This window comes from Megascapheus bottae, chromosome 21, assembly GCF_031878675.1.
Source record: "Megascapheus bottae isolate mThoBot1 chromosome 21, mThoBot2.hap1, whole genome shotgun sequence".
In the NCBI taxonomy this organism is placed as follows: Eukaryota; Metazoa; Chordata; class Mammalia; order Rodentia; family Geomyidae; genus Megascapheus; species Megascapheus bottae.
In genome coordinates this window covers 11,118,379-11,143,306 of record NC_143529.1, presented here as the reverse complement: position 1 = coordinate 11,143,306, position 24,928 = coordinate 11,118,379, and the positions used below count along the sequence as shown (strand labels likewise).

Sequence of the window (24,928 nt, the reverse complement as noted above, 5' to 3'; positions counted from 1 at the left end):
AGTTAGGACTGGAAAGAAGTAGATATATGGAAGAGATATTGGAAAATTAAATAATAAATCCTTATAAATTGTGCATTATCAGAAATAAGGAAACAAACAGAAGGTAGAAAGAGCTCATTTCAAGATTAGCTCAATCTACTAAATCTGAATTGGACACTTATTTTTTTTTTACTTTATTGTCAGGGTAATGTATAGAGGAGTTATAGTTACATTCGTCAGGTAGTAGGTGCATTACTTCTCACACATTGATACCCCTTCTCATGTTTTTGTCCCCGTTTCCCTCCCCCTTCCAATCATTTTGTTTTCCCCCTTTCCTTCCCTATTTCAAATAAATAAATATACATACAATATGCCAGGTAACAAAGTCAGATACAGTAACCACATAAGATTAACCATTTGGGGAAAAAAAAGAGAAAAGGAAATTGTACATTAAGAACAACATTTTGTACACTTATTTTTGTTACTTTTTGGTGACTTGGAATTTTCATTGGACTTCTATAATATTTATGAAAAGAAAAACCCTGTAAGAAATAGTAATTCTTAATGAATATTATTTTAGTTCTTTATTTCTATTATATCTTGAATACCTAGTAGTCTCTTTTCTCTCTGCTTGTTTTTATAGTCATCATCTTTTCTGGAAGGCTAGAAATGTGGCTCAAGTGCTGCCATGCAAGCATGAGACCTTAAATTTAATCCCCACTGCCACAAAAATTAAATGAATGAATAAACAAATAAATTCAAATGACATGGAAGTATTATAATGACAATCTGTATATCATAGATGTCTGACAGGATAAAAATTACATAATTAGACAGAATTTGTAATAATAAAATTTGGATATATTTTTCACAACTTTAAGAGATCTCTCAAGGTTTAAGATTTTCTTTAGAACCATAATTAAAGTATTTTTTAGTTATCTTTAATTGTTACCTAAAGCAATTTCAATTTTAACATGTTAGTTTTTTAGTACATTGTATCTTTTTTTTTTTTTTTGGCCAGTCCTGAGGCCTGAATTCAGGGCCTGAACACTGTCCTAGGGCTTGCTCAAGACTAGAGCTCTACCAATTGAGCCACAGCACCACTTGTGTGTTTTTTTAATTGTATGTGGTACCAAGGAATCGAACCTCGGTCTTCATGCATACTATGCAAGCACTCTACCAGTAGGCCAAACTCCTGCCTCCACAGTATCTTTTAAAAATATTTACTTTAAGTAGTTGTGCAAAGGGGTTTCCTTTCTACCTGTCCAAGGATGAGTAAAATTCATCTTTATCAATGTCACCCTTTTCCTCATTCTCCTCCATCTATCCCTGATTAAAGTTTAAATAGTTTAAATGCACTTCATCTACCTCATCTTTTCTCTTTGTGGCTATGGTAATATCACCCCCCACTTTTTGTGTGCTAGACTTAACTAAATCATCATTGGTGAGTTCAGATTAAGTATTAGAAACTTGACCTTTTGAAGTTTTTTCCCTTCAGCTGTACTTTGTTGCTCTGACAGAATTAGAGTATGTTTCTTTATCCTGCCCACAAAGGAAATGCCAGATTTCTTTAAAGTGAAAGGGTAGATATCTAACATCCTGTATTTTCTCTATTTTAAGTCCTAGTATTTTAAACATGATAAAAGGAGATCAGTCTCCTTTTTTTTAACTGTTGGTGTTTGGGAGGTGTTAAATGCTGGCCACTATTAGAAACAGGAAGGCAGAAGCTGCATAATAAAAGAAAGCTCCAGCTATATTCAGCAATATTATGCAAGTGAGACTAATGATGTGAAGTACTCAGGGAGTGTCTCCTAGCTACCTTGTTTCTTATTTTATTTACTTTTAACCATTACTGTAGTAAATGATTCTCTTTATTTTTATAGATTGTGGGAATTAAGGTTCAGAGAAGAATGTTTTCTGTCTAACATCCCATATAGCTAATGTGTACATGAGTCATATGTAGAAGTTAGATGTGATGCCAAAGCCCATATTCTTTCTAATTTTAAGAATGAAAAAAAGGGATAGTACTAGATTACTTAAGTTGGATGCTTTGAGGACTTGGGTAATATGCGAGATTGATATGGTATGTTAGAGACATGATATGTGAGAACTTACAGTCTAGGACAAGTGGTCAGCCCTGAGGCTTGGGCACATTGTTGGATCACAATTCAACCCCAGGTCTATCTGACTTAAAAGCTGATACTCTTTGTCTCTATATCATACTAGATTTATATTATATGAGAGCTAGAGAGATTTTTAGGGAGCAACCAGTTTCTCTCTCCCTCTTTCAGATTGTCTTAATTTGTCCTGTTTTCACACCTTTAGTATACTACACTTTTTTATTTTTTGTGAGTCATGAGGCTTGAACGCAGGGCCTGGGAACTGTCCCTGAGCATTTTTTGCTAAAAGCTAGTACTCTACCACTTTGAGCCACAGCTCTACTTTCAGTTTTTATTTAGAGATTAAGAGTCTCATAGGCTTTCCTGCCTGGGCTTACTTTAAACCACAATCTTTATATCTCAGTTTCCTGAGTAGCTAGGATTATAGGCATGAGCCACCAGCACCTGCTAGTATACCACATCTCTGAAATTTAAAAAAATGATATTTTTCCAATGCTAGTGCTTAATATACATTAATACCATTTAAAAATACTAAAATATTTTTCTGTGTTTTTGAAGAGATTCCCATGAAGTCAAAGTAATATTTTTTCATATATTTTTATTGTAATTAATAGAAGGGTTACATGATATTTGCCAGATAGAAGGTGCATTAATTCACATACATTGATACCCTTTCACATGTCTTGATCCCCATTTCCCTCCCTCTGACCCCCACCCCTTATCTTGTTTTCCTCCCTTCCCTATCCAATTTCAAATAACCAAATTCAAAGTAATATTTTTAAAGACAATATAATTTTTGTCTCTTATGAATTTGTTTTCTGCTGGCTGTTTTGTATTGCATCCTCCTCCTTCCCCCATCACAAAAATTCTAAATTATAGATTGGTAAGGAGAAAATAAGAGATCAATTCCAGTTCATTTCAAACTTTGAAAACAATTATATTCACTAAAGAATTTACTTTTAGATAGTATAATTTGAGGTATCATTTTTACTTGAGAAGTTCTGGGTTTTGTTTTTTTTTTTAAGAAATATAGAGGGACCGGGAGTTTGGCCTAGTGGTAGAGTGCTCACCTAGCATATATGAAGCCCTGGGTTTGATTCTCCAGAACCACATACACAGAAAAAGCCAGAAGTGGTGCTGTGGCTCAAGAAGCAGAGTGCTAGCCTTGAGCAAAATGTCCAGGGCCTGAATTCAAGCCCCAGAAATGGAAGACCCAGAGTACTAGAGTACTAGATTTTTCTTTCTTCTTTTTTTTTTTTTCCAGTCCTGGCTTAAATTCAGGGCCTGACCACTGTCGTTAGGCTTTCTCAAGGCTGGTAGAGCTCTACCACTTGAGCCACAGAACCACTTCTGGCTTTTTTCCCCCCTATGTATGTGGTATGTAGGAATCAAACCCCAGTCTCCGTGCATGCTAGGCAAGCACTCTATCACTAGGCTAAACTCCCAGCCCTAGAGTAGTAGATTTTTAATAATGATGTTACCTTATCTGGAAAAGTAATTCTCTTAATTTCCTTCCTAGGCTAGTAAAGTGAAATACGCCATGTTTATTTGCGTGGGTTCTCTCCTTTTTAGATGTCTGCTCCAATGACAATCTCCCTGAAGTTGAGCTGGTGAATCTGCTGGAAGAACAATTGCCCCAGTATAAGCTAAAAGTAGACTCTCTCTTTCTATATGAAAATCAAGACTGGGCACAGTCGTCACTCCAACAGCAGCATGCATCTGAAGCCCTCTCTCCAGTCCTTGCAGAAGAGACTTTCCGTTACATGAGTGAGTCTTCTTTCTTTAATCTTAGAGTTTTTCTGTGGATATGAAGAGCATGAGTATCATGGTACTGCCTTTTAAAACACTTGATGTTTAGTAGCTATTATTCATGTTTTATATACTTCAAGTGAAAATGATTAAGAAGAGATACCTGAATGCAGGAATGTGGTCATGTTATGACTCTGAGTGGCAAGTGCTGTAGGCATGCTTATAGTTTCCATTGCTTTTCACACTCCAGATTTTCCCCAGTCTGTATACAAAAGAGAATGTTATAAAACGTAGCAAGATAATTCACAATTTTTTTATCACTCTATGATGTAAGTGTTAACATTTTTTAATTCTAGTTGTGATCCTTTTACTTCTTCTCTTATTAAATAGTTGTCTTCATGGTTAAAGATTCATGGAGAATAGTTTAATGAGTGCTTGAGCCAGATTTGTCCTGAAAATTAACATTTTGCAACAAGCTGTCAGAAACAACAAAATAAAGGATTTTTTTTGAACTTTGAAATATGGAGATTTATTTCCACTTAATCTCATTTTAAAGACCTGCTTGTAATCCTAGCTACTCAGGAGGCTAAGAACTAAGGATCAAGATTCAAAGCCAGCCCAGACACAAAAGGACCTGAGACTCTTATGTTCATTTAACCTCTAGAAAATGGGAAGTAGGGCTTGGCTCAAGGGTAGGTTGGTAGCCTTGAGCTGAAGAGCTCAGAGATAGCGCCCAGGCTGAGTTCAAGCCTCATGACCCACAAAAAAATAAATAAATAAAAAATCTGCCATAGGCTGAACTTGTTTTGTTTTTGATTTCTAGTTTTTTTTAATTCTCTTTTATCTATATAGCATAAAAATGTGTGCATAGAGGTACTATGTTATCTCTCATCTCTTTTGCTGTTCCTTGGTTATCTCATATTGTTACAGTATCTCACTTTGTTACCTGATATATCGGATATATTTGTATTTGGTTATTTGAAATTGGATAGGGAAGGGGAGAAAACAAGATGAGGGATGGGGGTGGGGGGAGGGAAATGGAGACCAAGACATGTGAAAGGGTATCAATGTATGTGAATTAATGCACATTCTATCTGGAAAATATCATGTAACCCTTCTATTAATTACAATAAAAAATATATGTAAAAAAATAAAATTGTTAAAGGTAAGAAAAAATGTGTGCATAGTAGCTGATAGAATGTATTATACAAATCTGTAAGTTCAACATTGATAGTGTTTGTGAAATTCTCTTAACTTCAGTTAAATGTGACTTTGTATCAGGTCATAGGCATTTTCACAGTGAATGCTTCAATATTTCTAGGGGCAGATTGTTGGTAGAGAATAACTAGGAAATACCCATTTTCATAGTAATCATTAACTTGCTTTTAGTAGTGGTTCCCAGAACTAGACAGTTTTTTTGTTTTTTTAACCCCTCTCTTAATTACAATAAAAAAGAAAGATTTTTCTACCTAGAAAAAGAAGCCAAAATAAAAACATATTTCTGTTCTTAATATTTTAATTTATTTATTGTTATTGTAAAGGTGATATACACATGGGTCATAGTTACGTAAGGCAAATTAAGAATGCATTTGTTTTTGAACAGTGTTACTTCTTCTCTTGCTTTCTCCCAGTTTTTTCTTCCTTCCCTACTTTTTTAAAGCTGCTATTTTTGTGTGTGGGTGGCGGGGGATCATGGGGCTTGAACTCTGGCCTGGGCTTTGTCCCTGAGCTCTTCAGCTCAAGGCTATGGCCCTACCCCAGGAGCCACAGCCCCTCTTTCCTAAAGCTACTCTTTTAAAGTAGCTCTTTTAGGCTGGGAGTTTGGCCTAGTGGGAGAGTGCTTGCCTAGCATGCACGAAGACCCAGGTTCAATTCTTCAGTACCACATACATACAAAAAAGAACTAGAAATGGTGCTATGGCTCAAGTGGTAGAGCTCTAACCTTGGGAAAGCCCAAGGACAGTTCTCAGGCCCTGAGTTCAAGCCCCAGAACTGCCCCCCCCCCAAAAAAAGTAGCTCAACTAAGTTAAGCCAATCAAAATTTTAAGTTTTTAGCTTCAGATTAGTTGAGTTGGTTGCTTAAAAAATGCTTTGTTAGAAGGAATACTTTTTTTTGTTCCCATTCCTCTTATCCCTTTGAGTTTTTAAATTTGTGAGAACTTTCAAACTAAAATTTCATCAAATTACATTCATTTTCTCATTATTTTAATAAGGTAAATTGAGCATGCCCCTGTCCTATAGCCTACTGAAGTGATGATAAAAGCTTACCTTAGGGCTGGGAATTTAGCTTAGGCCTGTAAATCCTAGCTACTCAGGAGGCCGAGATCTGAGGATTGCTGTTCAGAGCCAGCCAGGGCACAAAAGTCCATGAGATTCTGATCTCCAATTAACTACCAGAAAACAAGAAGTGGTGCTGTGGCTCAAATGGTAGTGTGCTAGGCTTGAGCTGAAGAGTTCTGGGACAGTGTCCAAGCCCAGACTTCAAGCCCCACGACTGACCAAAAAAGAAAAAAAAATGTGATTTATCATTTAATAAACTGCATAAAAAAAACAAGGTACAAGATATTTTTTTACCCTTGCTCCACAGCTCTCTTAAGATTTCATGATGTGTGATGTTGAATAATCATTTCACAGCTGTACTAGCCATCACGAGGTTCAGCTGCTACTTCAGCACCTTTCTGTCCCACTTTACCCACAGGCCAATGGGTAACTTGTACTTGCTAAAGTGAATTTTAACACCTAATTAAAAAGTGGTGGCACATGCAGAGAGTCATCTCCCTTATGTAACATAAAGAAATTTAAAGAGCTGTGAAAAAGAAAATGTGATTGAGAAGGAACTGTGGAAAGTACTGGGGTTGGAGCCATTTTACATGAATGAACAGAGGGCACATGGTTCTTTGAAATCACCCAAACCAGAAAAAGTTTATTTACTTTTAAAATATTACACTTGAGACCAGTATATGGATCCAAAAAGCAATTCTGTCTCAGTCCTTGCTGCACACATTCACTTCTCAGAATGCTCAAGACTGCGCAACAGTTCATTCAGAGTTTTCCTGATTTTTGTAAAAGTAAACCTCACAATGAGCTAAGGGGTGAGCCATGTAATTAGGACACACAGGACAAAATACCTTCTGTTCATTATTGTAAATACTAGAAATAGAAACCTGGATCTGCCTTTTTGAAGATTTTATTTTGGAATGAAAGACCACCCATATCACTCTCTAAGGTATAAGGTTGGAGTGGGGAGGAAGTTGATTGGGTTTGGTGTCCGATCCAGACGGGCCTATAACTCATCTTATATCCTTAGGCTGGCCTCAGACTTGGCCATTCTCCTGCCTCTGTTTCCTGAGCACTGGGATTTTTCGGTTCCACCATACCTGGGGATTTTGTTATGTTCTACTTAATGTGATCTTTCTCAAAATGTGGGCCCCCACAGTCAGTATTACTTGGGAACTTGTTAGAAGTACAAGTTCTTGGGCCAACGATGGTACATAGCACTCTGTTTCAACATGTACTAATGTGCTGTATACTCCCAAGTGTGAGGACCACAGACAGACAATGTTGTCTACCATTTCTCAATGACATTAATTTGGAGAATTAAGGAATTAGGACGTATATACAATTTTTCAGAGATACACATTTGTAGAAATTATTTCTTCTCACTCTTAGATATACTTTCCTTCCCCCCGCCCTCAAAACTCATTAACTTGCATTGGAAGGAAAAGAGATGACTGATAATGTTTAGAGAACATTTAACTATAAGCCAGATCCCAGAGGTTAGCACTTCTCAATCTCTGCACAAGAATGACACTGAATCCCTAGCACATTGGTGTACCATGGATTGTCAAATCTTCTGCACACCATGCACTAGGTTTATACCATCCTTGGGACAATAGAAGAAACCATCTCTCTCATGATGATAGTCCATAGGAATTATTTCTCCCCTGAGCTTCGTTGAGAAAGGCTGCTCTAAATGGTGTGTCATCAGTCTTCTTTTGCTGTTTTTTTGAGGACAGTTTTTTTTTTTATATTGAAGAAATGCTCTCGATATTACATTACGAAGAACTGCAGTCACTTTACCCACTACCAATGGTTATCAGAAGCCATTGCGGCATTTTATGCCATATGGGCCATGTTTGGGTTTCTTTTGTGTGTGTGTGGGTGGGTCTTAGGATTTGAACTCAGCCTGGGTGCTGTCCTTGAGCTCTTCAGCTCAAGGTTACAGGCTGAGCTACCATTCCCGGCTCATTTTTTTTTTCCTGATGTTTTGAGTTTTACTATGGGAAAGTTGGATAAGCCTAAAATATAAGGTTTGTTTTTTTTTTGTATTAGGATTTGAACTGAAGGCCTCAAACATGTTAGGCAGGTACTCTACCACTTTAACTGTGACTTTATCCCCTTAGTTCATTTTTCATAATAGGGTCTCATTTTTACCTCATCTATTCTCAGATTATAGTCCTCCTGCTTCTGCCTCCCCTGGAATAAAAGGCATGTAGCATGTATTTTTAGTGTTATTCCCTTCTAAGTTTTTTTTTGTTTTGTTATGTTTGGGGGGGTGGTCTTTCTAGGTCTTTTAAGTATTTACTTTTTTATTGTAATTAATAGAAGGGTTCCATTATATTCGCCAGATAGAAGATGTATTACTGGGGCCGGGAGTTTGGCCTAGTGGTTAAAGTGCTTGCCTAGCATGCATGAAGACCCGGGTTCAATTCCTTGGTACCACATACATAGAAAAACACCGGAAGTGGTGCTGAGGCTCAAGTGGTAGAGCTCTAGCCTTGAGAAAGTCCAAGGACAGTGCTCAGGCCCTGAGCTCAAGCCCAGGACTGGCAAAAAAAAAAAAAAAAAAAAAAAGAAGATGCATTACTTCACATAAATTGATACCCTTTCTCATGTTTTGGTCCCCATTTCCCTCACCCCTGTTCCCGCCACTCATCTTGTTTTCCCCCCCTTCCTATCCTATTTCAAATAACCAAATAAACATATATACAATATATCAGATAACAAGGTAAGATACAGTAACAATATGAGATAACCAAGGGACAGCAAAAGAGATGAGAAATAACATAGTATATTAAGGACAACAATCACACATTATATGCCTTTTGTTTCTGTATCCTGGAGTTCCTTTCATAAGGTCATCCTATGTGGCCTTATTATGTATCTAGGTTTTGCTCTGTTGTAAATCTCTGCTAGGCGAGCCCAACGTTTCTACTGATTATGACAAATGAGGGAAACCATTGAGCCTATGTTCCTTTGAGTCTAGCTTACTTCACTTAATATGATCTTTTCTAAATCTTTCCATTTCCTTACAAATGGGGCAATGTTCTTTCTGACAGCAGCATAGAATTCCATTGTGTATAAATACCGCACCTTGTTGATCCAATCATCTACTGAGGGGCATCGGGGTTGGTTCTATATCTTCGCCCTTGTTTTTTTTTTATGGACTGATAATACTGCCATTTCTACCACTCAGCAAATTAGAATTCATTATGCACTTTAGCATTTGTGATAAAGGGACTATGAAAGAACTATGAAAGGGACTATGAGAGAACTATTGAGCAGTATCTCAAATAAATGACACATATTACTAAAATATTACTAAAAATAACAAATAGGAAATACTAGTAAAAATAGAATAACATTAGTATTTTCCATTCTGGTAATGATCTGAGATTGGAGTGTTTGATACAAAGGATGCAGGGATAAAACATAACTTCAAATGAAGAGAACAATTTATGTATTTTACTACATACACACAGGCTAGCTTCAAACTTGAAATCTTTCTGCCTCAGCCTTCAAAGTGGTGGAATTATAAGTGTGTGCCACCACATCCAACCTGAAATGTAAATATTTTCTAAGAGTTAGCAAAGTTTATGCCAGAAAGTAAGAAGCATTGCTCACTTCAGTATCATTTAACATACTTTTACTTTAGCAAAACTGAAGGCAACATGGATTTTTTACAAGATTAGCTTTAAAACTAAAGATAGTCTATACTTGCCTATCTCGGTATATGGTTTTTGAGGCATTTAATTATAAGGCCTAAATGCCAAGAGATTTCCTAAGGGCTTTGCTGTAGGTATCTTTTAGGTTATCCTGAGCCTCATTTCTTTATCATTACAGTATTGGGTTAAAAGAAAATAAAGCGATTAGGCTACACAGAGGAAACTGTGATGTTTCCTGTCTGTGTGATAGCTGACTAAAGAGGCCAGTCTTGGGGCTCTGTAATCTTGAAAATTTGAGAATTATGGTTGTACTAACTTTGTCATTAGAGTTGTTGTCTTATTCAGACGTAATAACATTTGTTCTTCATAGAAAATTAGGGGGAACACAGAAAATAGTACATTACCATAGTTTCTACTCAGAGGTAACCACTACTAACATTTTCATACATATCCTCCCAGCCTGAGTATTTCATTGTTTATCTTTTGATTCTCATAGATGTTTTTCTATTATTCCTAAAGAATATAAATAATTGATTTTAACTACCTTAGTTTTAGGCACAGACAGGGTGGAGCAGATGACCAAAACTTACAATGACATCGATATGGTTACTCATCTCCTCGCAGAGGTAAGAATGTATTTTTAATTTGGTATAAAAAGCTAAAGGTTGATCATTTTGAGTCTACCCAATTCACACATCAGATGAAAAATGATATCTGTGTACTATGTTTTTGTGTAAAGTTGATACAACTGGATATGAGATGACATTCCAAAGTTGCAGACGACTGATTAGTGAATGGTGGATTGATATAGTGCTAACTGGTCTCCTTGTGAAGACAAAATTGTTATAAAATTATTCCTGCTGTCATTCACACTGGATCAGAGCTAATCATTCAGGAAGCACCTCCAAACAATGCATGCAGTTTAGAGCATGCATTAGTATTTTCCATTCTGGTAATGATCTGAGATTAGAGTGTTTGAGATTGCTGTTAGTTTGGGCTACTAGTGAGCTAACTTTCCATTTGGCAACCAGTGGTGTTGCCCTCTTTTTTTCAATTAAAAGATTTTATTAACACTGATTTTTTTCACATCATATTTCAAATGTCAAGTTTAAAAATAAGTATTCAAGAATGGGATTTCTATATGCAATCACTGACACATAAATTTAAGAATAAAATTAAGCTGAGAGTTTGTATGATCTATATAATATGTTATTATATAGAGAGTATATATTCCATCATAGGTTTTTATGTCTATGTAGTTATATTTTTATCTCCAAGATCATGTCAATGACCTTGAGAAGCCAAGTATTGAGTCATCGCTATTATACTGTTTGGATCTAATATCTACATATCAAGGAGACCATGCATGCGCCTTTTGTTCCTTTGGTCTTAACTTATCTCATTCAACATGATTTGCTCTAGTTTCCTCCACTTCCCAGTGAATGCCGTTATTTTATCTTGCTTGTTGGCTATGTAGAATTCCATTGTATATATGTGCCACATTTTTTGTATTCATTCATCTGTAGTGGAGCATCTGGGTTGTTTCCACCGCTTGGCTATTGTGAATAATGCAGAGATGAACATGGCTGTGCAGGTGTACTTATCATATCCTGACTTACGATGCTCAGGGTAGATGCCTGGGAGTGGTTTTACTGGGTCATAGAAAAGATCTATTTTCAGTTTTTTGAGAAACTTCCAAACTGCCTTCCAGAGTAGTTATACTAGTTTACATTTCCACCAGCAGTGAAGTAGTGTTCCTCTTTCTCCACATCCCCGCCAGCATTTGTCGTTGTCTGAGTTCAGAATATTGGCCATTCTGATAGGGGTAAGGTGGTATCTTAGGGTTGTTTTTATTTGCATTTCCTTTATGACCATGGATGATGAGCATATTATCATACTTTTCTTTGCCATTTTAACCTCTTCTTTTGGTAGGTCTCTCTTTAGTTCTCTTGCCCATTTAGCGATTGGTTTGTTGGGTTTGGGGGGGATTAATTTCTTGAGTACCCTGTAGATATTGGCTATTAAGCATTTGGCTGATGTGTTACTAGTAAAAATCTTTTCCCAGTTGGTTGGCTGTCTTTTTACTTTAGTAGCTATGTCTTTGTCTGTGCAGAACCTTTTTATTTTTAGGTAGTCCCGTTTGTGGAGTCTCTCCCCATTCTGTTGTGACCCTGGGACTGTGTTCAGCAAGTTTTTTGACTGTGCCTATGAGTTCCAGTGTACTCTGTTGTGTAGCAGTTTCAGAGTTTCAGGTCTGACATTGAGGTCTCTGATCCATTTTGAGTTAATGTTTGTGCATGGTGACAGGCTGGGATCAATTTTGAGTCTTCTGCATGTGGCTGCCCCATTTTCCCAGGACCAATAATTGAATAGGCTGTTTTTATTCCACTGTATATCTCTGGCTCCTTTGTCGACTATAAGTTGACTATAGGTATGTAGTTTTATTTCTGGATCTTCTATTCTGTTCTATTGATCTTCTGATCTATTTTTGTGCCAATCTCAAGCTGTTTTTGTTATTATGGCTCTATAGTAAAGTTTGAAGTCTAATATTATAATACTACCTTCATTGCTCTTTTGCTTAGAATTGCTTTGGCTATTCTAGATCTTTTGTTGTTCCATATGACCCTTTGGATTACGCCTTCTGTTTCAGTAAAGAATGTCCTTGGGATTTTGATGGGGATTGCTTTGAAATTATGTATCAATTTTGGCAGTATAGCCATTTTCACTATGTTGATACTCCCTATCCATGAGCGTGGGATGTCTTTCCATTTCCTGATATCCTCTTTGATTTCTTTCTTTAGGCTTTTATAGTTTTCCTTAACTAATTCTTTTATATCCTTGGTTAGAGTAATTCCTAAATATTTTATTCTTTTGGGGGCTATTGCAAATGAGATCATTTAATAGTGTTCTCTCGCATCTCAGTTTCATTTGATCTTGATCTTTTTGCTGTAGCTTTCTTCTTCTTCTAACTTCCAAGAATGGTTTCCACATATGCTGCCAGCTTCTATTTAAAATTAAATTAATGGTCTTGATATATGTAGACAATTATTCATTTTCATGTTCTATGAAGAGAAGCTTAATTTTATTCTGATCATGATTAACATAAACAGAGCACATAGTTATGTTGAAGCAAGTTACATGTACATTGACGATTTGTCCATCCTACAAATAAAATCGTTACTACCACCAGTGGGATTTCTATACCTTTACTAGATGCCACCACCTACTAAGAAAGACTAATTGAAGAGAAGAAGCCTGTTCTTTAAAGCCTCCCTGCATCATCACCAATTTTAGCTTCCTTTCTCTGTATTTTATGCAAAACCCAAAGCTTCAGAATTTCCAATCTTTTATACCTTATTTCACTTCAGGCCTTTCCTGTTACAGCTGTTGTCAAGAGAACTCATCATTCCTACAGTTAGTTATCAACAGGGCTCTTGGTTGTGCTTTCCTCTAAACTACTGATGGTGAATGTATATAATCTTTGTCAGAATGGAACTATTTTCAATATCCTTAACTGAATCTTATATCGTTAAATATATGTATAGTAAAGGTGATGAACAGGGGTGTTATAGTTATGTAAGTAAGGTAATGAGTATATTTTTGTTTCTTATATCTTAAATACCTACTTCTGTATCATTATCATGCTTAATACACTGTTGTAGTTACCAAATATCTCTTCTTTCTTTTCTTCTTCCCTTCCTTTTCTTCTTTCTCTTCCTCCTCTTCCTTCTTCCTCAAACTTAATGAGTGTTGGGGACTAATGATTAGAATTACCAATAAAATCATATTTCCTATTAAGAAAAGAGATGACCCTTTGCATTTATAACTACAGTTATCTATAAACACTACTGGTCCTGTGTTCATTTGTGGTTTGTAGGCATCAAAATGAATCTTGTTGCTTTATAAGAGATTGCTTTTGAGTTTAGTAAAATGAACTGCAGAATTTCTAAATTGCCATCTATGTTTATATTTAAAGAAAAAGTGCATGTGATATTTTGACAGAGGGATCGTGATTTGGAGTTAGCTGCTCGAATTGGACAAGCTCTCTTAAAGCGGAATCACGTCTTATCTGAACAGAATGAAGCCCTGGAGGAGCAACTGGGACAAGCCTTTGATCAGGTAATTTTGATCTTATACTTACAGCCTGAAATAATTTAGGTCTGGGTAACCCTGGGTAACCCTGAAACATGACAATAGGTAAATAATATCCAGTACCTGTTCACTTCATGAGCAGTCATTGAACTAACGCTAACAGGACAGAAATAAAATGTTATTGTATGGAAGAACACTCAAATGACTCTTAGTCAGTGGTTTAACATCTGTATTCAGATGCTTCTGGCACCCTGTTGAGAATCTTAACTTTATCCCTGCTCCTTCACGTAGATTTTGTATATAATCTTATTTAAAATTTACTAAAAGAAAAAAATAAACGGCCTGATACGGATATTCTTACTCAAATCAAAACAAAACTCAGAAAAAAAACAAGCTTTTACAATGTTTATATCAAGAAATATTTGTAGTAACACCTACTTTATTGTCAACTTGAATGGTTAACCTTCAAGTTCTCTATAACTCAGGTGTTTGGTTTTGTTTTGTTTTGCTTTTTTGCCAGTCCTGGGCTTGAGCTCAGGGCCTGAACACTGTCCTTGGACTTTTCTCAAGGCTAGAGCTCTACCACTTGAGCCTCAGCACCACTTCCGGCTTTTTTCTATGTATGTGGTACCGAGGAATCGAACCCGGGTCTTCATGCATGCTAGGCAAGCACTTTAACCACTAGGCCAAACTCCCAGCCTCTCTTTTAGTTTTTAAATCCAGGAGGGAGCTGATTTTGTGATTTCTTTTTGATGAAAAACAAATCTTTCATGAAATAGAAGCCATTTTACATGTAAAAAGAAATAGAGAACATAATTCAATTAAGTATTCTCTATGTTCAGGTTAATCAACTGCAACATGAACTATCCAAGAAAGATGAGTTGCTTCGAATTGTCTCCATTGCATCTGAAGAGAGTGAGACTGATTCCAGCTGTTCTACACCTCTTCGGTTCAATGAGTCCTTTAGCTTATCTCAAGGTTTGCTGCAGTTGGACATGCTACAAGAAAAGCTCAGGGAACTGGAAGAAGAGAATATGGCTCTCCGATCCAAGGTGCTTTCAGACTAATTCTGATTTCCTTTATTTTCAAGCTGTAAGATTTAGACCCAGGCATTGTTGAGGTAAATTATATGTTTTTCCAATTAGTGAGTGGCAGATAAGAAACTTTTTCATCCCTTGTTATCTAGAGCTCACTAAAAAGTAAATAATAACAGGTGGACAGATAAAATACAATATCCCTAGTATAGCATGCATATCCATCTTCTGGAAATACATAATAACTAAATGACTGTGAAGAGAGCTGGATCAAAAAATTACAAGGTTCAAATAAAGGAAAGAGTGATGTTGTCCAAAAAGAAATGTACTCATTACCTGACTTTCTAAACAGTAACCCTTACGTATAACACTTTAATAATAACAATACAATTATATATTTAAAAAACTATACAGGAAAAAATTACAATTTTCCATAAGCTTATAAAGTTAGGAAACCAAGTAAGTCCCACTTGAGCAAGTAGCATTGTTACCAACACTAGAAATTCATCAAACAGCTGTGAGTCCCATGGGGCATGAGTCATATGCAAAGCCCTGAAAGAAACGTGTCATTTCATTTCCCCTAGCTTTAGTTTATGGTGGATAAAACTTAGTAAATTATGTATTTTCTTATATTTGGGTGAACTATAATCTTCAAATAGCAAAGCCATTTGTAGTTATTAGAAGTAACTGTTGCATACTATTTTTTTCTTTTTTCTTGAAGGCTTGTCATATAAAGACAGAAACTTGTACCTATGAGGAAAAGGAACAACAGCTTGTCAGTGACTGTGTCAAAGAGCTGCGTGAGTAGTAACATACTCTGCCTTTGGACAATTCTTTGGAGATATTTGCAGCTTAGAATTTAGATCACTGATTTCAGTAAAAGCATCTCAAGAAACAATTCGAATTGTTAATTGTGTTGCTACAATAAAATATCTAAGGCTAAGCAGCTAGGTAACTTATAAAGAGGTTTATTTGGCCCTTAATTTTGGTGTCTGAATGTTTACTCACAATATGAGAGCAAGAAAAACAATTGGTTATTTATAGAAGGGGCATTTGAGGTGGTCTTGCTTTGTGATAATCTGCTTTCTAGAAAACTAACCCACTGGCAGAGACTAATACTAATTCTTTCTTAAGGTAATACCCCCATGACCCAAATACCTTCCACTAGGCCTCACTGCTTAAAGGCCCACTGCCCTAATACGACCACAGCAGGAACCAGGCTACCAGCACATGATTCTTCAAAACACAAACCATAGAGGCAACTGAAAAATATTACATATCACATTGAGCCTACAACCGTAAATAAGATAGTACGTGTATTTTTAAGGAATAAGTTTGCCTTACCTGTTGTCATCATTAAATAAAGGCTTATATTACTGTCGAGAAGTATAGTCTTAAGGGGTTGGGAAAAGGGGGGGAAGAAGGGGAGAAAGCATTCATAATATTCAGTGTATATCAGTGGAAAAGAATGATGAAAGGGGTGTTGTATGATAACCCCTTTCTGTAACTATTTTAAAATAATAAAAATATAGTTCTTTTTAAAAACTAGCTTTTTAGAGAAAAGGAAGCAAAGCTTTCTGGGGTACTGAAGATAAAATCATACAGACAATATGATTTGCTGAAGTCAGAAAACTGTTAAGTGGTAGAGCCAGAGTAAAAGAGAGGTCATAAAATCCGGCATTCATTGAGTCTTTACTGCCAATTTTGTGGAATACAGGGGATATATGGGGAATATGTTTTGGGTAATGTTTTTAAATTACGGCAAAAGATTTTCATAGATAATTAATTTTTGTTACTATGTAGCATTTTATATTAAAAGAAACAAATATTAATTAATTTTGGCTGCGTCTCTTGATAGGATACTTAAGAATTGTAGAATACTAGAGAACCAGAAGGAATATAATAGAATCCTTTCCTCCATCATTATCCACATTTCACATTTTAAAAATAAGAGCAGTTCCAGATGCTAGTAGCTTACACCTGTAATTCTAGCTGCTCAGGAGACTGAGATCTCCGTCCTAAGCCAGCCCCAGCAGAAAAGTCCCCAGGAGACTCTTATCTCCAATTAACTGCTCAAAAAACCAAAAGTGGCTGGGCGTGGTGGCTCAGGCCTATAATCCTAGCTACTCAGGAGGCTGAGATCTAAGGATCAAGGTTCAAAGCCAGCCCAGATACAAAAGAACCTGAGACTTTTATCTCCAGTTAACCTCTAGAAAAGGCAGGTGGGGCTTGGCACAAGGGTAGGGCCCATAGCCTTGAGCTGAAGAGCTCAGGAATAGCGCCCCAGGCCTAGTTCAAGCCCCATAACCCACACATACACACACAAAAAGTGGCGCTGTGGCTCAAAGTGGTAAGCGCTAGCCTTAAGTAAAAGAGTGTTGGAACAGACCCTGACTTCAAGCACCATGACCAAAAAAAAAAAAAAATTAGAGAAGTGACTTCTCTGAAAGCTGAGCTCCAAATCTGCTTCCTTAATATAACAGGCCTTAATTTTAAAATAACATATATGATAGTGAAAAATATCATACAAAATAGTAAAAAAAAAAAGTAGTGTACATAAACAATAAAAATTTGTGGGGGTTTTGCTTGTGTTTAGATGTCACATTTATTATGTGAAATAAAGACCCAATGGCCTTTTAGAGGCCCTGTTTCATGAATGATGGGCGGTAAGAGTTCCAGTACAGACCTTCCTTGCTTGGCTGAGTGTTCCTGAAAGTCTTTTACAGAAGCATCTCATCTGCCATAGGCTGTTCTATTCTGGAAGTGTTTCTTTGTGAGATTTGTTATGATTAATTTTTATTGCTTTGTAGAATTTTACTTCTGTTCCTGAAGAGAAAGACATAAATTATTACTTCTCATTCCCCAAGATATGGAACTCCCCTCGCTCTCCTTGCTGTCTTTCATGAAGAGGATTACAAGTTATCCCAGTATTCAATTACCAGTTCCCAGATCTTAGGAAAACCTTTATTTTAGTTTTTAAACTTATCTTTCAGAAAAATCTGTTAATGATAGTTCAGTGCTCCCACAAACCAGAATTTAACTTAGAGTCTATTAATGTTTGCCAACTCTTGCCTTCTACATTAATCTTTCAAACTGTATTTTTCCTCCAAGGAGAAACAAATGCTCAGATGTCCAAAATGACTGAAGAATTGTCAGGAAAAAGTGATGAATTGATTCGATACCAAGAAGAGATCTCCTCACTTTTGTCTCAGATTGTAGATCTTCAGCATAAACTTAAAGAAGTAAGCATATTCATTTGTTCAGTAGATGTTGCCAAGAACTGACCTAGAATCATCATACTGTTGAATCATAATATATTGAACAAAATAAACACATCTCTGCTTTTTTTGGCTTTGAACTGCGATCCTCAGATCTCAGCCTCCTGAGTGCCTAGGATTACAGGTGTGAGCCACTGGTGCCGGCACATCTCTGCCTTTTTTAAATGCCTTAGTCTGGTTATTGCTTTATTATTCTTTAAGTGCTAATTGACATGAATAACTTCTTCTACTTATTCCTCTAAATTGAGTTACCTTTTCCTCAGTTTGTGTTCATTTTCCTTTGAATGTCTTATGGTTTTTCTCCTCTGCCCATTTTCTTGCTCTTCTTATTTGGCTTTTGAAAGATTTGCTTTTGTAGACTTGAAGGATGAACCCAGAGAGAAACTTCTAACATGTCTTTAAATGGGAGAAGGAACCAGGAACCAGTGGCTTGGCCCTATAATCTTAGCTACTGAAGAAGATGAGATTTTCAGATCACAGTTCAGAGTCATCCCAGTCTAAAAAATCCATGGGACTCTGATCTCCAAGTTATCAAGAAAAGCCAGAAGTGGAAGTATGGCTCAAATGGTAGAATGCTTGTCTCAAGCAAAAAAGCTCAAGGATAGCATCCAGGCCCTGAGTTCAAGCCCCAGAACTAGCACAAAACAAACAAATGAAAAAGAGAAAGAGGCTGTGTTATATATAAGAAGGCCTCACATGTCTCCTTTGATATGTTGCTAGCATGTGATTGAAAAGGAAGAGCTGAGACTCCACCTACAAGCTTCCAAAGATGCCCAGCGCCAGCTGACAATGGAGGTAATGACGTCGCCCTGTGTCTTGTGTAATTCAGGGTGAGGGGACTGCATTTTTCATCTTTGTGAGCAATAATGATAAAGGGGAATTACCTGAATTTTTCCCCGGTCTCTAATTTTCTTTTTACCTCTAATCTTACTAATTATGACAATAGTCTTCCTGATGAAAAACATTGACATTTATAAGATTCTTTAGGATATAGGACCTTTCCACCAGTAAACTACTACAGGGTGTAAATAGCTCAACAGTTTTTAAAATAAGATAATTTCTAATAGTATTTCTACAGGTATGTCTGGAGGAACAGGAAAAAAATATCATATATATACTCTATATGTGAACTCAGTATATTAGAATATAACATGGTGGCAGTTTAGCACATATGAAAATTACTTAGGCTGAAGCAGTCTACAACTAAATCCTAGGAATCATCTTGGATGTTCTGGAAGTTTTATGCATTTATAAACTCTAATAACTTAAAATCAATTACTGTTATCAAACCCAGATAGATAATTAACAACAAAATGTAAATATATAGTATCAAAACAGAAAACTAAAGAAATACAACAAAATTTAACTAAGCAAGCCTCCAAATGATATATTTGTTTGCAGGTTTGTTTACAGTTATGTTTTTGAACTTATTGAAACTCAAAACTATTGTAAGACTTTGATATCTGCTGTTTGGGGGAAAGTGTTAAAATCAGGAAATTAACCTCTTTGTGTTACTTCTTATACTTTTGACTGTAAAGGCCTTCTCTGTGCACTAAATGAAAAACACACCAGACATCGAAGTTTTACTTTTTCCTCCCTACTCCTTGATCCATTGGTAGCAAAAAATCAATTTGACAAGCTAGACAAATAGACTACAGTATCCACTATTCAATATTTTTGTGACTTTTCAGAGATTATAAAAATCCTTCTAAAAGCAAATTCAATACTGTTGATTTCTCTAAAAACAGGCTGAAATGTTAGTTTCCACAGATTGACTTGAAGTCTTCTTACATCTTCAGGCTTCCCAGAGGCTTGTCAGTGAGGTGAAAATCCTAACTTACTGTCTTAGTGACCCAGGATATCTGAATGTTGGACTTGTCCATCTTTGGCAAATTACAAGATATTAAAATTCATGAGGATGTTCTATATACTTTTAAAACATCACACTTTTTTACAAATGGATAATTTCTTTTGCCACAGAATTGGGAAATAGGGAGTAACAGAAAAGAACTGGTGTTAGAGTGTCAGGAGTACTTTATTTTGTAAAAAAAAAAAAAGTAATTTTGTTAAGTGTTTAATAGTTTAAACAACAAATATATATATATACATATATGTATTTTTAAGAGGAAATAAGCAAGAAAAAAATCAACGATGAAAGCAAGTTTTAAATGAATATTCCCAAGTACAATCCTGCATTTATAATTTAGTTGGTCTAGATGGGGGCTTAGAATGTGCATTTTTGTTGTTGTTGTTGTTGTTGTTGTTGTTGTTTCCAGTCCTAGGCTTGGGCTCAGGGCCTGAGCACTGTCCTTGGACTTTCTCAAGGCTAGTGCTCTACCACGTGAGCCTCAGCACCATTTTCGGCTTTTTTCTATGTATGTGTTACCGAGGAATCAAACCCGGGTCTTTGTGCATGCGAGGCAAGTACTCTACCACTACGCCAAACTCCCAGCCCCTAGAATGTGCATTTTTAATAAAGATATCGGCCTTAGTAATACTTTCTTTCCTTTGTCAGTTATAAAGCTTGAATTCAGGGCCTGAGCACTGTCCTTCATCTTTTCTGCTCAAGGCTAGGACTGTACCACGTTAAGGCTTAGTTTCACTTCCAGTTTTCTGGTGATTAATTGGAGATAAGAGTCTCAAGACTTTCCTACCCAGGCCAGCTCTGAACTGTAATTCTCAGAACTCAGCCTCCTGAGTTGTAGCTAGGAAATGATAACACTTGAAAAAAAAAATTAGGTGAAATCTGTGGGGAAAAATAAAGAATACTCTTTAAAAAAAAAAAACCAGATTTGTTTACTAACCTATAAAAGAAGATTCTTAAGAGGAAGTGGGGGAGATTATTTATTTAGGATTAATTGAGTTCCCTGACATAAGATATAATCTTTCTAGAATCTTGGTCTTGTTGTTTATAGACTTCACAGTGATTGTTAAAAAGAAGATTAATGTTAGGCTAACCCTAACTTTATGATTCTGTTGACCCTACTAAGTGTTCAATATTGAATTGACAGTTTTGATTGTCTATGGCTACATTTCATATTTAAGGAAATCATGTTTTATGCTAATATGACCAGGAGACCCCTAATTCTGGCAGGTTAAGATAAATATAGCCTTTTTACTTAGTTTGTCATAGTCTTTGTATTGTTGAAATAATATTGATACAATCTTCTTTATAAAATACTTATCCCCACAAAAATCCTTTATCCTAAGGAGTTTTGTATTTTTCCCTGTTGATGTTTTGAGCAGTTATACTACACTTTTCTTTCAGCTGCATGAGTTACAAGACAGGAACATGGAATGTGTTGGGATGTTACATGAATCACAAGAAGAAATAAAAGAACTTCGCAGTAGATCTGGCCCTACTGCTCATCTTTACTTTTCCCCGTCTTATGGAGACTTTACTGGGGTAAGAAACTAAGAAAGATACTATATATTTTAAGAACTTGTTAAAATTAGATTGTCCCGAGAATGATAGAGTTTATGACTTTTATAAAAGTGTCTTTTTTAACATGCCTATTTATGTAACTCTTAATACATGTACTCTGTTATTCTTCCTGTCATCTCCTTCTCAGTCTCAATCTAGTTCCATTTTTACCCATGTATAAATAAAATATATTCTCCTTCTTTCCCTGTCTCCTTTATCTGCTCCCTCATGCTAGTACCAACACCCCAAATATATTTCAACATATTTTAGCTTCCTAATATTCTTTCTTGATAAAGTGCATGTTAATTGTCCAAAGGGGTATTACCATGGTACTTTGTTCTAATAGTAAACACACATACACACACATGCAAACCTCTATGTGCTTATATGTGTACTTACATTTTAGGTCTAATGTGGTTGTCTCTCTTTTTTTTTTTTTTTTTTTTTTTTTTTTTAGTCTGGCTTTGTCTTTCTGAGCCTAGCTTACTTCACTTACTGTGATGGTTGCTAAGTCTACCCATTTCTCTGCATTCTTTATAGCAGAATAATTTTATTTTAATCCATTGTCAGTTGTACAGCATCTGGGCCATTTCTGTAATGTAGCTGTTGTGAATACTGCTGCAATTAACATGGATATGCAGGTGATGCTAATATATCTGACTTACATTCCTTTAGATAAATTCCCAAGACTGGTCTTGCTGGATTATAGGATAGGAAATTTGTATTTGTGGAAAAAGTCTCTTGGGTTTCTGTTGTTGTTTCGGCCAGTCCTAGAGCTTGAACTCAGGGCCTGGCCACTGTCCCTCAGCGTGGTTTGCTCAAGGCTGGCACTATACCACTTGAGCCACAGTGCCACTTCTGGCTTTTTCTGTTTATATGATACTGAAGAATCAAACCCAGGGCTTAACATGCTAGGCAAGCACTTTAACACTAAGCCACAAACAGCCCCGGAGAAAGTATCCTGAGAAAAGATTACATGGTTCTTGTTTCTGGGATTCAGTTATAATATATCTGTAGTATCTTCCCTAATGCTCTAATTCACAAAAAGCCAGAAATTGAGGCTAAGAGTTAGTGAGAGAAAATGGTAAGACCTTGAGGCCCTAAATTCAAGACCCAGTATTAGCACTATAAACAAATAGATAAATAAATAAAAATTTTAGTGTATTTACTTCCAGTGAGAGTATTATTCTTATGTAAGCAGGAATCATGAGTCCTTAATTCATTTACGATAGTATTTTTCATGATAAAAATGAATAAAAATTGCTTTTATGTCAAATTCATGAGGTTTGTCCAAAGTTATCTTAACAATCTGGTTCCTAAACACATACAGTGCTGTAAAAAAATTTTTTTAATGGCAAAGCTATAAATTTTAGTAGTTTTTTTTTGTTTTGTTTTGTTTTGTTTTTTTTAGCAGAGCCTGGCTGTATAGCCATGCTATCCTGGAACTTATTGTGTAGCCCAGGCTGACTTCAAATCCATGGTCCTCCAGCCTTAGCCTTCAAAGATTACAAGTGTACATCACCATGCCTGGAAGTAGATTTTCTTAAGGATATGAGGCAGGAGCACGATATTTTACTTAGTTAATAACTTAATCATTTGTAGGTACAAGGAAATCAAGCCTTTTAGAGCTAGGCATAGCTCTGCCACTGAACTATACTCCTGTCATCTTTTTCCTTTTGAAGTAATTTTAAATTTAGAATAAAATTCCCACAATACATAGGAATTTCATGTGTTTTTCACTTAGATTCTTTACTTTTTTAACAAAGTATTATATTTTCTCTATTATCTGTTGTTTTCTGAGCCACTAAACAGTTGCAGATATACCCTACCACTGCTTAGTACTTAATTTGTGAATTTACTAAAAGCAAAGACACACCTATGTAATCACATTACAGCCATCTGACTTGATACTATCCTATAGTTTAACCCTCTATTCTAGTTTTCCCAATTATCTAAGAATGTCTTATTTTTATTATTTATAAGTTGAATTTTGCTTATAAATTTATTTTGAGATAGGATGTTGCCTAAGGTGGGCTCAAACTCCTGAGCTCACACTATCCTCTTGTCCTAGCGCCATAAATAACTGAGAGTACAGCTCCAGTAATGGCCCCTGTGTGTTTGTATGTTGGTTCACTGTAGAGCAGTTCTTTTTTTGAATTATATTTCTATTATCTTTAAGTAGTTGTGCAAAGAAGTTACCATTCAACAAATCAATTTATGAACACAATACAGCTTAATGTCACCCCTTTGATCATTCTCCCTCATCCCTCCAACCCAACCAATCCCTCTCTTAGTTGACCTAGTTTCATCAATGTACATTGAATATTATGACTATACTCTCTCCCTTCTTCCTCTCATTTGTCTGCATTTTTGCTCTTGACTTGCTACATATTTTTCAAATGCCAGTTTCTGCTATTTGTTTTGTTGGCTTGTGAGTTTGGCTCTTGTTCAAAAGTTGCGTTTCATCTGGAACAGTGGACCTTACCTTTAAACCCAGCTAGGTGGGAGGTGGAGATAGGAGGATTGCAGCCTAACACCAACCTCGCAAAAAGCACAAGACACTACCTGAAAAAATATCCAAAGCCACAGGGCTGAGGGTATGGATGAAGTAAGCTTTAATATACTCCCAAATACTGCCCTAGCAATTTTCTTTTTTCATGTTGTCTCTCCTTTTCTCTTCCCTTAAAAATTTAGCTTATTGGGGCTGGGAGTTTGGCCTATTGGTAAAGTGCTTGCCTACCATGCACTAAGACCCGGATTCAATTCCTCAATACGGCATACATAGAAAAAAGCTGGAGGTGGTACTGTGGCTTAAGTGGTAGAGCTCTAGCTTGAGAAAGCCGCTGATGGTTCAAGGCCCAGGACTGACCAAAAAAAAACCAAAAACCTAACCCTATTGTATTATTTTTAGTATAATGCCAAAAAATTAAGCATAGAAATTCTTTTAATTAATTTAAGGGTAATAATCACTTTAACGATTTCAAACTTTTTCTTAGGAATCTTTAGCAGCTGAGATTGAGGGGACCATGCGTAAAAAGTTGAGTTTGGATGAGGATTCTTCTCTCTTTAAACAAAAGTAAGTACGTATCATAATGGCTGTTTCTCAGTTACAGTAATGAGAATGAAAAAAAAAATCACAGGACCAGAAATCTTGTAGTTAAGAGGTGGAGTACTTGCCTAGGATGTGCAGATTGCTGAGTTGTATCCCTCACACACACCCCAAAAGAAAGCCATAATCCTACACAATAAGTATTGAGAGGAAATATTAGGAGGTTCAGTAGTAAAACTGCTTACTTAGAATTTTTTT

The 24,928-nt window shown here is 36.1% G+C and overlaps 1 protein-coding gene and 1 long non-coding RNA gene across 4 annotated transcripts in view; one reads left to right on the top strand and one right to left on the bottom strand.

Annotated features, from left to right (window-relative positions):
• Trak2 (trafficking kinesin protein 2) overlaps window positions 1-24,928 on the top strand; it is a 60,932-nt gene that overhangs the window by 23,706 nt on the left and 12,298 nt on the right. For all 3 annotated transcript variants that reach the window (XM_090354601.1, XM_090354602.1, XM_090354600.1), the window contains exons 3-11: window positions 3,672-3,866; window positions 10,343-10,419; window positions 13,796-13,912; window positions 14,728-14,937; window positions 15,641-15,719; window positions 18,031-18,161; window positions 18,918-18,992; window positions 21,466-21,603; window positions 24,618-24,697. In XM_090354601.1, coding sequence (XP_090210727.1) covers window positions 3,672-3,866; window positions 10,343-10,419; window positions 13,796-13,912; window positions 14,728-14,937; window positions 15,641-15,719; window positions 18,031-18,161; window positions 18,918-18,992; window positions 21,466-21,603; window positions 24,618-24,697 — 1,102 coding nt within the window. The remainder of the gene's footprint in view (window positions 1-3,671; window positions 3,867-10,342; window positions 10,420-13,795; window positions 13,913-14,727; window positions 14,938-15,640; window positions 15,720-18,030; window positions 18,162-18,917; window positions 18,993-21,465; window positions 21,604-24,617; window positions 24,698-24,928) is intronic.
• Window positions 3,764-6,271, bottom strand: LOC150048628 (uncharacterized). Its single transcript, XR_016539130.1, has 3 exons — window positions 6,117-6,271; window positions 4,012-4,110; window positions 3,764-3,898 (listed from the first exon to the last, which is right to left on the bottom strand). It is a non-coding gene; the product is annotated as an uncharacterized LOC150048628 (long non-coding RNA).